Here is a 14,627-nt window from a genome sequence, read left to right as displayed (position 1 = left end):
CTGTGGCAAGCTATTATTTTGTTTCCCTTAAGGATAAAACAATACACAGTGAATGGAATGTAAACTGTAAATAGAGCATCAGTAATGGTAAAATTCAGCCATGTAGGACTAGAGATCTTTAAAATCAAAATCAGGCTAGGAAACAATGGTCTTGCCCGCAGCTACTCCTGGCAGAAACGTTGATCTGACTAAGCCATATCAAGAAATGGAAGTTAAACAGATAGCAACAAGAGTCAAAGATATAGTTCCTTTTCAGAAGGATGTTTGAGCTCCTCTAGGTGAGAATTAGCCAAAGACTTTTTATCATGTGTAAGTCTAAAATCCAAACATTACAATAATTTGTACACACGGTTCCTAAACTTGTGAGTAAACATACAAATTATTTCCAGACAATACTTTGGGCACTTGCTAAAGGAGAGATGATGGATAAATACCTAGTCTGTGCACAAAGACCTTGGGATTACAAAATGTCTCATATCACATCAAGTGCACTAAATGGCTTCATAAGAGAGTAAGTATATAAATCCTGAATATACAGCAAAGAGGAGAAAATGTGTTCTTTTTGTGTAATGTAATGGTAAACATTAAATAATATAAGATATATCTGTAAGCAAGATTATCGACAGCACAAATGAAAAATGGTGATTCTAATGAAATGAGTGTAAGAAGAGCATATTAGAATCAACAGTATAAAAGTATCTAAAAAGTAATATTTGTTTTCTGTATTAAGCTATCTAGTTTTATGATTTGTTTCAACCAGGTTTCAATGTGCCAAATTTGCTAATGAATTCCTGTTTAGTGACTTCATTCTTGAGTCTCCTTTTGAAACATTTTGGTTGTAGTAAATTTCAAATGTCCTACATAACGCTCTGCGAGGCTGAAATGCTCCCCCACTGTTTTACAAGTGCAACCATTTTTGATGACTCATTTGTGCCCATTTGCCTTCTTACATACAAACTGACATATGTGGCAGAAATAAGAGCCAAAAATATCATTTTAAGATGACCAGATGAACAACCATATGGCTGAAGCCATGACAGTGTTGTACAAGTAGCTATAAGTGGCAGAATTGGCATTTGGGATTGTAGTTGATTCCAGAATTTGAAGGTCTGTGAAATAGCCACTTGTTACTCATGAGTAACTGCCAAAGATTGGATGGTACTAAGAGAAATATACCATATGGGGCTTGTGAGGGGGAATGATCATCTTCCCAGATGGATTATAGATCCCTGGTGATGTGATGGGGAAATTTTAGTTGAGAGATATAGGAGATGATACACGGTGTTCTGTAACTTTTTCTTCTATCCTGTCTTAGGCTATTCCAATCCTGAATAGATTATTCTTGCCTACCTGTTAGTCAAGGCCTGCAAGAGTCTTGTCCATGCAGGCAGGCAGGCAGACAGCTGCTATCCAGCAATAATGGTCTAAGCTTGCACTTCCCAACTTTAATTTTTTTCCCTTTTCCTTTTGTGTCCTAGGCACATATAGCTGTCCCCAAAGTGGGCTCTGCCCTGCCAAAGTTTATGCAGCAATAAGACTGATAAGGTGCCATCAGACCATTTCTTGAAATATACAGCACAATTTCATCTGTGATGAGTCTCGTTCTGCCATCTGAAAGTCTTTGTGTACAACAAGGGCTTTCTCCATTTCTATTCCTCCTCTGCAGCCATGTCCCACATGTCATTTTTCATCTGGGTTCACAAGTGTGAGACTTACATATTAATAAAATAACATCTGTGACATTTCCTTATGCTGTCAGGCTATAGGTTCATCTAGTTTAATATGATTTACATGGACAGGCAGTGGCTCTACAAAGTCTCAACACCTGCTGCCAGAGAGCCTTTAAATAGAGATGCCAGAAATTAATCCTGGGACTTTCTGCATGCCACAGGTTCATTTAGGGCATAGGTGTCAAACTCGCGGCCTTCCAGATGTTGTGGACTACAGTTCCCATCATCCCCTGCCAGCATCATGCTGGCAGGGGATGATGGGAACTGTAGTCCATAACATCTGGAGGGCCGCGAGTTTGACACCTATGATTTAGGGCATGAGTAATTCTCCCATGAGTGCAGCTGAATAGCTTTTTCTTCCCTCTCCTTCCCATGCTGGCCGTTGGGCAGATCTGCTTAGCAATGCACCCACCCATTACCTGCTCTAGGAAACTCAACCATTTCTTCTTAAGTGCTGCACATGGATTCTACTCCTGCTTGGACCATGAGTAACCTGCACATAAGAGCTTAAAGAAAAACCAGATGTCAAAATGAATCAAATCCCCAGTTTTTAGATTTTTTAAAAAAATCAGAAAATATCTAAGAAATAAAATAGGGGTATGCATTCAGGAAAACCGAACCAAAAAATACCAGTTTAAGCTGTAGCCGCCAATCCCAGTCCCAAGGAGGGTGCACCATCCATCCTCCATTGTTTCTGATGGAGGAAAAAGTGGGGGGCATAAAATTGAACCTTCTGACCCAATCTTTATCAAACTTGGGGGAGGAGTCTTCTAAAGAGAATCACGTGCAGCTATGGTGCAAATTTGGTGCCTCTACCCCAAAAAAAGACCCCCAGAAAGATTCCCCATAGCTACAATGGAGCTAATTTTTTTTCAAACTCTTGAAACCTCCTCCCCAGAAAAAAAAACACATGTTAGTGTAAACATTTGGAAATATTCAGAAATCCTAAAAAATTTCAAGTCCAATATGCCCAAGGCTAAAGTTTTAACACTCCCAAATTACATATTAAGGCATTTGAAATGTGGAAGGCTTGTCAGAAATTATTAAATTTTCTATAAAATGAAACAATGATCTTAACTGGGATTGAAGACAACTGTGCTTTTAAAAGGTACAGCAATATTTTAATGAAATAACTGGGTCCAGTCTAGCTAAGACACTGTCCTTATATTTGATCAGTATAGGAGAATTCTGTCCTAGTCAGATATTGTGTAATCCTTGGCAAAAGTATTTTCCCCCCATTAATTTGCCCAACTTTTTTGAACTTCTCCAATGATTCCAAATTTAACTGAACATGTTCCCAATATTTTTAAACTTAGAATTTATTTTAGACTTTACTATAAGATTTTGAAAGGTGCTGTATTTTAGAGAAAGTCACACAATAATTATATTCTGTATAAATGTTCCTTTTAGGAAACTATACGATATGATGTATTATTTGGTGCTGTGTGTATATTTTGGATTTTATCCAGTTGAATAGACCTTAATAAGGTACCTGGCAATATTATATAATGGTTTGTTTACTTGAATTTGTCAAAAAAAATTATATATTTTGGGGAAATATATTTGTTCATTCATTTAGATATATTTTTATTTGTTCTAAGTATGACATTTCTTGCGAAGTTTTTTGTCATTTTAAAACTTTAAGTTGGAAGTGGATAGTTGTACATTTGAATTATTTTGTGGGTTAATGCTTTCCTTTTAAAAAAAGGGGTTTGGTTTTTTATATAATTATGGTCTAATATTTTTATGCAACTTTCAAGACATCATGTCATTCTCTTCCTAAGGCCCAATGCAGATTATTTCTATGAACCCAGCTTGCTGTTGGTGTTGCATGCTCTGTCCCACCTTCCCTACACAGCATGAGGTAGTGAATTCTTCCATTTTCAATAAACTCCAGTTTGCTGTGGTGTCCAAATGCATGCAGTTATTCAGGATTTGTTTCTTTCCCACAAACTGTGTCTAAAGCATCGTCAAACTGGTTTAAAATCCCCAGTTCGTGGGAAGGAAACATTAAAATTTCCCCAAGCACCAGTGATTGGACATCACAGCCAACTGCAGTTTGATGAAAGCAGTTCAAAACAGGAGGCTTCTATGGTTCTCCATGAGTAAAAGGAATAAGGGAGCATGTGACCAGGGCAATAAACTGCACTGATGCCTGTCATAAAGCAAACCAAGGTTTGTTCATGACATTTGAAGTCAGCCTATGTCTGAATACAATAAATTAGAAAAACTCAGTACATATGCATTTTTCAACAGAGGCCATATTGTGATTTGAGACAGGCGCTCAGGTTTGTCCTCTTTATCTTGTGTGTGCATTTGAAGTTAAACCATCTCCTTTTTGTAATTTCTATTTTGATGAGGTTTTTTTTCTTTTAAGAATTTTGTATTACACAGTAAATAGTGAAAAATGGCAAAAATTCCAATGCCACAATATGAGATGTTTCTGTCCTGAAACTATTAAGCTAGAATGGAGTGCACACCCAGTAACCAAAAGGGAAGGAATAACATCAAACTAATCCAGGCGCTGACATTGGTGCATATTAAATTTCTGCTAGCAGGCTTCCCTACTGGGAATGTTTAAAGTGATTGTTTACCATTAGAAGGCATCTCAAATAGGGTTCCTGCATCACAGGAAAACTCTGACAAATGGACAGTAATCAGCATGGTAATTTGCTCTGACAATGCTGAGCATGATCTGTGATAGTGGGAGGAGGGAGCAGTGGCTGTGGCTGGGTTGATGCCCACAGTTTAAAGCTTGACCCAGCCACTCTGAGTCCAGCATTGAGAACTCAGTCTGACCAGCTCCAGCTTCATCCTGCTGGCTCCACCCCACCCCCCAAGCTCCCCCTGCTGTGCTTCTTATATTCCTTTATTTAAATATGACAGAAGTGTTACAGTCTCAGAATTACTTAAGGAGACTTCTGAAATGTCTTAAATGAACACTGTGTATAGACCTATTTAGTTTTGACCCCCCCCCCTCCCCAGGGATATCACTACTGCAACTTAGCTAATTGTTAACACTTTGAAAATCTCTTCAGGGTCTGTGCTGCACTACCTTTATATCCATAAGGTGGCTAGCAGCACATTTTTAGTTGTGTATATGATTTATTAGGGACTGCGTTCTACAAATGTATATAAGGCAGGAAACCGTGCACTACATAGAATCTTCGAATCTTGTACCAAGTTTCCATTTTTGTCTTTAAGCTCATTATGACTGTTTTTTAATTTCTTTCTTAGAATTGATAGTTTATTATATTTTAGAAATGTTTCTAAATATTTCAGCCAAAGTTTACACTTTTTAAAGTCCCGTTGTTTAAGAACTTGCTTAAGTTAACCCATGACAACCGGCAAGATGATAGTGCTGAACTTTGGTTGGATCATTTCCAACTTTGGTACTTTATTTCCAAGAAAAACTGTTACGTGTATACAATGAAGCTTAAAAATAGAGTTACAAAACCATGGGCATCTAGCTCCTCCCATACCTGTAACTCTGTGTATGTGGGAGAAGATCCCCCATATAAAAGATTCTGTTGAACCCCTCTTCCCACAATTTGTCATATATCACTATGAGAACAGAATTTCAATATTGCATAAAATGCCTTGTAAATGATGTGGAAATTAAAATACCATTTATCTTTGATATCAATGTTTTAATAGTAATATTTTTGTATAAAATACATCTTTGGTTTCAGGGGTAATACAGGCCTGAGTGAAACAGACTATTGTTTGATTTTTTTAAACTTTGATTTCCTTTCTTTGCATTATTTTATGCAACTTCAATTGTTGGAAATGAATGTTTGCCATACAGTTAAAGCTAGATTTCAACATATCTGATAACAATGCAGTTTCAGTTTACTATGATGATGAACAATGGTTTTTTCCGTTAGTTGAAAATGGCACTGAATAAAATCTAGCTTACAAGTAACAATGTTATAATTTAATAGACCAAAGTTATCTGATTAGATATAAAGATTCTCCAGTCACCATTAATGCTGTAGTCAAACTGAGAGTTAAGCAGTCCACTAATTTTTGCAGGTCTACTTAACCCTCGATTAGATTATAGCCCTTGGTACTGTTGCATTTAGATTTCTCTCAAGAAAGCAAATGTGTTTAAATAATTTTCTTTGTCCTCAATTTGCCAAAAGTTCATCACAGCATTATTTTATTGTCACCTTTCATATCTGAATAACCTTTCTCTACATAATCGTCACTAATTCTCTGCAGGGTGCTTTTCTTCACAAATGGAAGATTCAGATTTTTGCACATGCTCAGTGGATTGTTATCTACTTGATTTCTTTAGTCTTAAATTAATTTTCAATTGCATTAAGCTGAACTGGTAATACCAGGTGTGTTTCTTGTGCAACTATAATTTTAAATATGTTGCTACCTTTTTATAGAGACACTGAAGGTGTGAATCCTGTTTCTTGTAATTTTGATGGACTTTGCATTTTTCCTTCTTGTACATTTGCCTTATGTTATTAGATCTGGTAAAATTGTTTTCATTCTCTTCTTAGGCTACTTTGTTATTTATACTGTGTTGATATGGTTAAAATAAAAGTTAATTGATGGATGAATTATCTTAAGAATGATGCTTTCCTCGCCCCCCTCCAACCCCCAAATTTATCCTGAGTCCATTGTCACATTTCAGTGAATCTCATGGTTCTACCCTACATGCAAAAGGTTGTATTGGTGACCAATCTTTTCATTTCAACAGTTCTCCACAATTCCACAAAAGACATTGGCATGGTTCATGGGACCCCCTTGAATATGGGAGGCTTCAATGAAATGGGAAATTGAGTGAAGTCCCTATTATTACTCCATGAACAGAGGTGCATATTAGGTGCATCCCTTCACTGATGTTCCAGAGAGAGTTATGTATCCTGTTTAATTTTATTTCTTAAAGTTGGAAATAGTAAATTAGGATGTATTCTTTAATCTGGGGAAAAATCCTTCACAGCAATCTCACAGGATTTCAAAGAGAGACCATGCTCGGGGAAAAGACAAATGCAAGTCCATTCCTTCCCCCATCCTAAGGTAATTAGTTAATTACATTTAATTAATTACATTCAATCTTCCAAAAACTGTAATTGGAGCTTTCTTATTGGTTAAGATCAGTTATACCACACTATCCTTGACTTCAACCCAATCTGCTTTCAGAGGCATCTTATTTCTCCTACCTGCACACTGTTGGGATATAAAATTGCCCCCCCCCCCCAAATTTCAGATATGTTCCAGATGTTAGGTACCCAACTCTGCAATGGGTTCCCACTACTGGCTCCAAAGTCCTGGGTGACAGAGTGTCTTGGGCTGACAGTATCTCTTTGCAGCGGCTCTGCTATTCCAATGCAGGCACTCAACTCTTCCAGCTCTCTTTTCACCTATCTGGCCTCTCCCCCACTTCCTTCCCATCAACAAAAATCTCATGGAATTTCAACCCTACTGCATCAGGCTTGTATGCCTCCTCCCCCCCCCTTATGTTAATAATGTGTCCTTAGCAGTGGTGTAACAACCACGGGGAGGTTGCATCTACAGAACATTTTTCCTTGATTACTGTATATACTCGCATATAAGTCGAATTTTTTCAGCACATTTTTGTGCTGAAAAAGCCCCCCTCAACTTATACATGAGTCAGGTGTATTTTTAAAAAATATTTTAGGGTTTTTACTTTGTTGGTCACCAGGGGGCTAGCAGCACCAAAATTTCAGGGATTTTTCAAGAGATTCTCCTGATGATACCACCCAAGTTTGATAAAGTTTGGTTCAGGGGGTCCAAAGTTATGGACCCCCAAAGGGAGTGCCCCATCCCCCATTGTTTCCAATGGGAGCTAATAGTAGATGGGGCTACATTTTGAGGGTCCATAACTTTGGACCCCTTGAACCAAACTTCACCAAACCTGGGTGGTATCATCAGGATAATCTCTTGCTGATACCAGCCAGGTTTATTGATATTTGGTTGAGGGGGGTCCAAATTTATGGACCCCCAAAGGGGGTGCCCATCCCCCATTGTTTCCAATGGGAGCTAATAGTAGATGGGGCTACATTTTGAGGACCCATAACTTTGGACCCCCTGAACCAAACTTCACCAAACCTGGGTGGTATCAGCAAGAGATTATCCTGGTATCATCAGGAGGGTCTCCTAAAGATACTCTGAAATGTTGGTACTGCTAACATAAATATTTCTCCCCTGACCAAAAATCCAGTTTTGAAGTATTTAAACCAGGGGTAGGGAACCTGCGGCTCTCCAGATGTTCAGGAACTACAATTCCCATCAGCCCCTACCAGCATGGCCAATTGGCCATGCTGACAGAGGCTGATGGGAATTGTAGTTCCTGAACATCTGGAGAGCCGCAGGTTCCCTACCCCTGATTTAAACTCTTGTGTTTTAGCTTGGTTGCTGGTTGAGTTAAGGTTTTTGTACTTTTAAAGTTATTGTTGAGACCATATTGTATTTGTTGACCATCTTTTCCAACTACAGAGCTAGTTTACTGTTTTTCTTTGAAATAAATATTCAAAATCATTTAACCTACTGATGGCTCAATTAATGTAATTTTATTTTTATTTTTGAAATTTACCAGTAGCTGCTGAATTTCCCACTCTCGACTTATATGCGAGTCAATCAGTTTTCCCAGTTTTTTGTGGTAAAATTAGGTGCCTCGACTTATAAGCGGGTCGACTTATACACAAGTATATACGGTATTTTGTGTGTGTGTGCATGCTTTCAAACTCTGTTTTTGTTTTGCTAAAATTCCCTCAGCTATTATTCTTTTATTTCTTTAATAAATCCTTAACTAAACTATTGCTTTGTTTATTCTACGAATCTGCACACCCCTATGAGATGATGCACCAAAAGGCTGAACCATGACATACATCAGGCAATACAATCCCAATAATATTTGCCCTAGGCACAGATGTGTATAGGCTTCTAACCCTTATAGGGAGGACACTCGTTCGGTCAAGATATATGCATATCTGGGCCATTTGGGTAACACCATCTTCCTCTTAAACTGAAAAAAACGTTGCTTCTTTCTCTAAACTTCCCATTGGTCAAGAAAAAGTGGAGCAATTTTGCCTCCTACCTGGTGGTGCAAGAGGGTTCTTGTGAGCCATAGCAATTCATTTTGGGTGTCATTGGTGTTTGTTAGTTCATTTTTCCCTAGTTTTTATGCCTGATGTAAACATGCAAGAAAAAAATCATTAAAACAATTTTTGAAAAAGTGAGAAACAACCAAATTCATTGTACCTGTCTAAGATGGTACTCAAACATGCTTACCTGCAGAGAAATTTCTTTGCTAATTGGCACTGGAGTTCATTTTCACAGCATAATAGAATCTGACATGTCTTTGTCAAATATATTATTGGTTGATGAGGAATCAACTGCTCCTTGACACAACTCAGAAATTGAGCCCTATCCAGTGGTGGGATTCAAATAATGTAACAACTGGTTGTTTACAAGCACCATTTTAACCACCGGTTCTGCCGAAGTGGTGCGAACCTGCTGAATCCCACCACTGGCCCTATCCAAGGATGTCTGCCTCAATGAAGTACATACTGTACCACCTATATGTGACCTGTTTTGAAGAAACATATTGATCCTAAGAGATTTGGGCTGCACCCACTGCAAGTAATAAAAATGTTTATTTCCTGTTATGAAAGAAACCTCCATTCTGAAAAAGTCTCACAATTATATCTCCTCACATAAATGCACTGGTCTGTTATATTCAAGTTGGTTTCCAACAGAGTTTTCGTTTGCTGAAAAATACCAGCAGCAACATAGAGGAGGGGGTAGTGATGATTAAAATAAGGGCATTTTTATTTTTGTCGTAAGACAACAGATCTGAAAATATATATAATTCAAAAAACAAATTTACAAAGGAGAGAAAGAGAAAAAAAGAACACTAATTAATACATTATACTTTTGTTTAATTGAGAAACGAAATTACCACTGAAAATATAACTGAAGATATTTCTGGGAAGGTGTGCTAATAGAAGTGTTTTTAACCATTCATACAAAAAATGCACAGGGTTAGAAAACATTATTTATTTCCACATTTTTTTCCTTTACAACCAAAGATGTCACTTAAGAGCTTTTAAAATAAATAAGCACAGCTATAAGTCTTAGCTGTTTCCGAAGATTAAAATCCCCTTACCAGTGGCTTTCTGACCTCTTTGATTTCAAACAAAAGTACAGGGTAGAAATGGTGACAGTGTCATGTGAAAACAGGATTTGGAGCAGATGATTAATAGCTGCCTCTACATGTCAAGGTTATTTCACATGATGTGGTCCTGGTAGCCCAGCATTCATACATTTACACTGTTTTACAGCATGCAAACATTTTATGTTTTACAGCATGATTTTACATGGCAGCCATGTCTGTCTATTTAAAATCAGACTGACAGGGCCATGCACGGTTGGTAACACATAGCACCCACGTGGCAAAAATGAATGCAAATCATCTTAATTTAATTTACAAATGTGATGGACCGTAACAGCTATAACAGAATTACAACATTCTCTCTGATGCAGTACACCATGAGTATGGGAAAAGGATTAGATTAGTATTTAAAAAGAAGCCCTTCAAAAATAAAAGAATTAGACAGCTGCTTTTCACCACAAGAAGAAATAAAAGCCATCTGGTAACATTTTTGTAAGCACCATTTTGTTTGTTTTTTTAAAGTTTGCACAAGTTGTAAAGAAAGAGACAACTGGTTCAATTAAAGTCTGTCAAGCGTCTCATAAGATTCTCTCTGTTGTTTACAGTATCCTTTGCTTCTGTTTTCTTTCTTGTCAAATGTATGTGCAGATAAGTACACTGCTGCTAGTAACATGGATCGTTGCTTTTCTCATGGCCCTTTCACGTTTTTTCCGGCTCGTATTCCTGCTCGCACCGTACAGTCTGATGGCTCACAATAGCCAGCAGGGCCAGGCGGGCCAGGAGGGCCAGGGACACCAGGTAGACCAGCCTCTCCAGGTGGGCCTCTTTCACCATCTCGTCCATCTGTGCCATAGCTGGCCTTGCCTGCTTCTCCTAAAGAACAAGACAGCACAAGAGTCAGGGAATTCAGCAGGTTCATATTCTTTGGAAGTGCACATTAAATAGACACTCCTAGGGAAAAACTGCCTCATGCTCAGGGGGCAGTCTCCCCTTCCAGGATAGTATCACCTCCTGGTCAAAAGAAAAGGCCCATCTCTGACTGCATTAGGAGACCAGGGTTGCCACTGGTAGCTATGCTAAGCACTATGGCTCGCCCTGACCCCAAACTCCACGTGGAGTTCAGGGGTGGGCACACGTGTTCAATGCTGGGCTTGGCTCAAACCTGCAGTTTAAAGCTTGACCCAGCCAGTTAGCACAGAATCAAACTGGGTCTGACTGTCTCCAGTTTTATACTGCTGTTCCCCCCACCCTCCCCATGAGATAAGTTAGGCTGAGTGTGTGAAACTAGGCCACAGTCACCCTGCAAGGTTCCACAGCTAAGTGGGAATTTGATCCTACTCTGACACTCCAATCACTGTGCAACTCATTGTTATTTGAAAACATTTTATTTTTCTTATTTCTCCTTTCCCTCCCTGTATACTTTCTAGTCAGGAAACCACAGAGTGCATGAAAGGAAGGGGAACATTCTACCCCTACCTGCCTTCAAGCTGGAGGAGGATCAGCAGATAACTGACCGCAGCAATTTGGCCACCACACTGCCTAGCCCCAAACGATGGTGTTCTGCTGCATTTTTCGTGTTGCAGATTCCATTTTGTGAGAGGAGACTGGAAGGGACAATGTTCACGCATCTCCAGTCCAGCAGCACAGCTTCCTCATCATGCCTCACTCCACTGCAGTCCCAGTGAGGAGTATATCTTCACCTGGACTATGGCCTACTCTAATCAAAGTTCGGGATGCTTCAGGAGGTACACAGCTCTATCTTATCTGAGACTGACTAAACTGGAAGAGGAAGAAAAGTCCACGAGTGCCATTGCAAAAGGGTAAGAAACCTAAGAACAAGGAAAAGGCAACTGATTTCACATCCTGCATGTGATCTCCCAAAGGCACCTGGTGGGCCACTGCAAGTAGCAGAGTGTTGGACTAGATGACTCTGGTCTGATCCAGCAGGCTCTTTCTTATATTCTAAAAGCTCAGCCAAAATCATTCCAGCAAACACAGAGATTGCTTTCCTGACATCTCCCCACCCCACCCCATCCCCAGCTACAAGAAGCCCTCCTTTCCTTCTCCCTTGGTCCAGTTCATCTGAAGGAACAGAACTAGCATAAAATGAAATGTCTGGAGGTCCCTCCAATTTCAACTGAATTAGATTCAGGATAAGAGGCACATTTTGTTTCCTTCAAGGAGGTCTTTCAGAGTTTAAATGTCTTGAAGATGACCACTTTTGGGGGGAGATTTCCCTTACAGGAAATTCATAGAGCTGTCACCTGCAATATATACATTCTCCAAATATTACATAGACAACAGAATTCTGCAATTAGCTCCTTAACCTGTAACATGTTGGAGATCCTGTGCTAAGAGGCAGTGTTGCTTTTTTATATCCTGGAAATAGAGATTTTCCTCTGAATATAAGTGTGAGAAAAAGAAATGTTACCTATCATAAATGCCTGTTCTTCAGGATCTCCAAAGGACAGTCCACCTATCCTTTGGCATGTGTATGTGCTGCACTCCTGGGCAGGTGTGGTTCTGATATCGGGTCTGCAACCTGCGGCTCTCCAGATGTTCATGGACTACAAATCCCATCAGCCCCTGCCAGCATGGCCAATTGGAGAACCGCAGGTTGCAGACCCCTGTGGTAGGTGACCCTCTGTCTTTTGCTTTCACATTAAGGTTTTTAATAGCTGTAGGGTTATTGCTGTCCTGACCTGGATGATCCAGACTAGCCTGATCTCATTAGATGTTGAAAACTTGGGTGGGAGACCACTAAGGAAGGTATTTGGGTGGGAGACCACTAAGGAAGTCCAGGATTGCTACACAGAGGCAGACAATGAGAAACCTTCTCCATTTGTCTACTACCTTGAAACTCCTACAATGGTCACCATAAGTAGGCTACAACTTGACAGCACTTCCCACTAACATGTTTTTTTTCTACTCTTGTTAGAGCTGGGTTAGGATCCAGGTGCTGAGTGGCTTCTGCTCATGATTGTTCAGGAAGCCACTCTTCTGGGTGGAGTAAGAACCTGATGTTCTTCAGGCCTAGGAGGAGATACCTGTCTGAAAGTTGAAACTGCCCTCTGAACATGTTGAAAAATGGGGATTTACAGTGAATGATATTTCCTTTTCCTTGGAGGGAAGGGACTCAGATCTAACCCTCAAGTTTTCCTTTTTTCTCACCAGCATACAAGAAGATCTTCAACATAAACCTGTCTGGTGATGAGTCAGAGTACTGGAACACAGTCATGGGCCTTTCTCGGTCCTGCTAATGGCAGATACCAAAGGTGACCCTGGAATCATCTCTCCCCAGTTTTAAAATAGGGGAAGTTTGGAACGTACAAAGCTGTTTTATGCTGTCAGACCCCTGGTCCATCTAGCCTGGTACAATTTACTCTGAGAAGCAATGATATTTCAGTTTCTCACACAAAGGTCATTCTCAGATTCTTATCCAGAAATCCTGAAATAGGAGAATACAGAAATGGAACATGGGACTACCTGCAAGCAAAGTAAGTAGTCTATTGCTGACTTATGTCCCCCTCTGAAGGACCGTTAGGACCAAGTATATCCCCTCCCAGTTTCCAGCTACTGCAAGTGAATAGTTCAAATTGAGAGGAAATTTAAAACTGATTTTTGTCATGTAGAAAATTTAACATCCTGATGAGAGGAGAGGGAGAGATATTTTAATGTAATTTGTCTTCTAGATAATTTAAGACAATTTAAACCATATGCATTTACTGAAGTTCCATAGATTGCTATTTAGTGAGTATACTTTAATAAGCATTGTTCATTTCTGGAGAAGGATGAATCCAGAACATTATGATTCAGAAAAGCAGGACTTATAACTTTTGGCAAATGATCTTCATGACAATATCCACTAGAGGGCACTTGTGTTACATGAATAATCAAGTTCTTCCAGGAGTTCTGTAGTGCTCCACAGAACACGGATCAGTATATCACATTAGTATAGTAAATTCTAGTACACAAAATTTCAAAATGTTGGTCAACCAAAATCAGATTTAAAGGAAACACAAATGCTTGCCTACTGTCCACATTCTGATGATATGTGGGAAGCCCATTTATTGTTTTAAAACACTTATTGGGTTTGCTGGCGGTAAAGTATAGGTGACTGGGGAAGGAAATGGCGAATCACCCCATAAACAAAGTCTGCCTAGCAAATGTCATAATCTGATGTAACCCCATAGGTCAGTAATGATGCGGTGTTTGCACAAGGGACTACTTTCCCTTTTAATTGGCCTTGATCCTGAAAGCAGTCACTTTTTGCTATGTCATGCAATGATGGCAATATCCCCTCTATTTATCATCATGAGTTCAATAATTCCCTTCCATGGATCCTTGACCTCCAAACTGGCTTTTATATAAAAATAAATCTTCAGTTGTTAACACAGCAACCATGGTACAACATAATATAGGAAGACACTTGTGGGCAGCTAACTACAATCTAGAAGCTGAGTTGGAAGTCTTAAAATGGGTTGCCAAGTCGGCCAGGTTTTATCCAGCATCTGGTCATGCCACCCAATACATGATTGGCCCAATAGCTAGCCTGAATTGTCAATTTTTACATACAACAGAAACACATTTCTAGAGCTTCTAGAAGCAGGGACAGAAGGCAAAGTTTTCTGCCTCATTTATAAAATGGTAATAGACCTGTTCCAGCTTCCTTTTATTCTGGGCAATGAAGGATGTCCTGATTATAACTGACAGCTATGAGAAGCAAGAGGGAATGCTTTGCTTCC

General features: G+C 39.3%; 1 protein-coding gene across 1 annotated transcript in view; it reads right to left on the bottom strand.

The window, feature by feature from the left end:
- Positions 1-9,752: 9,752 nt before the first annotated feature.
- COL9A1 (collagen type IX alpha 1 chain) overlaps positions 9,753-14,627 on the bottom strand; it is an 86,204-nt gene continuing 81,329 nt past the window's right edge. Inside the window, exon 38 of the mRNA XM_048496309.1 lies at positions 9,753-10,755. Coding sequence (XP_048352266.1) covers positions 10,571-10,755 — 185 coding nt within the window. The 3' untranslated portion in view covers positions 9,753-10,570. The remainder of the gene's footprint in view (positions 10,756-14,627) is intronic.

This window comes from Sphaerodactylus townsendi, linkage group LG01 (assembly GCF_021028975.2).
Source record: "Sphaerodactylus townsendi isolate TG3544 linkage group LG01, MPM_Stown_v2.3, whole genome shotgun sequence".
Taxonomy (NCBI): Eukaryota; Metazoa; Chordata; class Lepidosauria; order Squamata; family Sphaerodactylidae; genus Sphaerodactylus; species Sphaerodactylus townsendi.
This window is presented reverse-complemented; position numbering and strand designations above follow the sequence as displayed.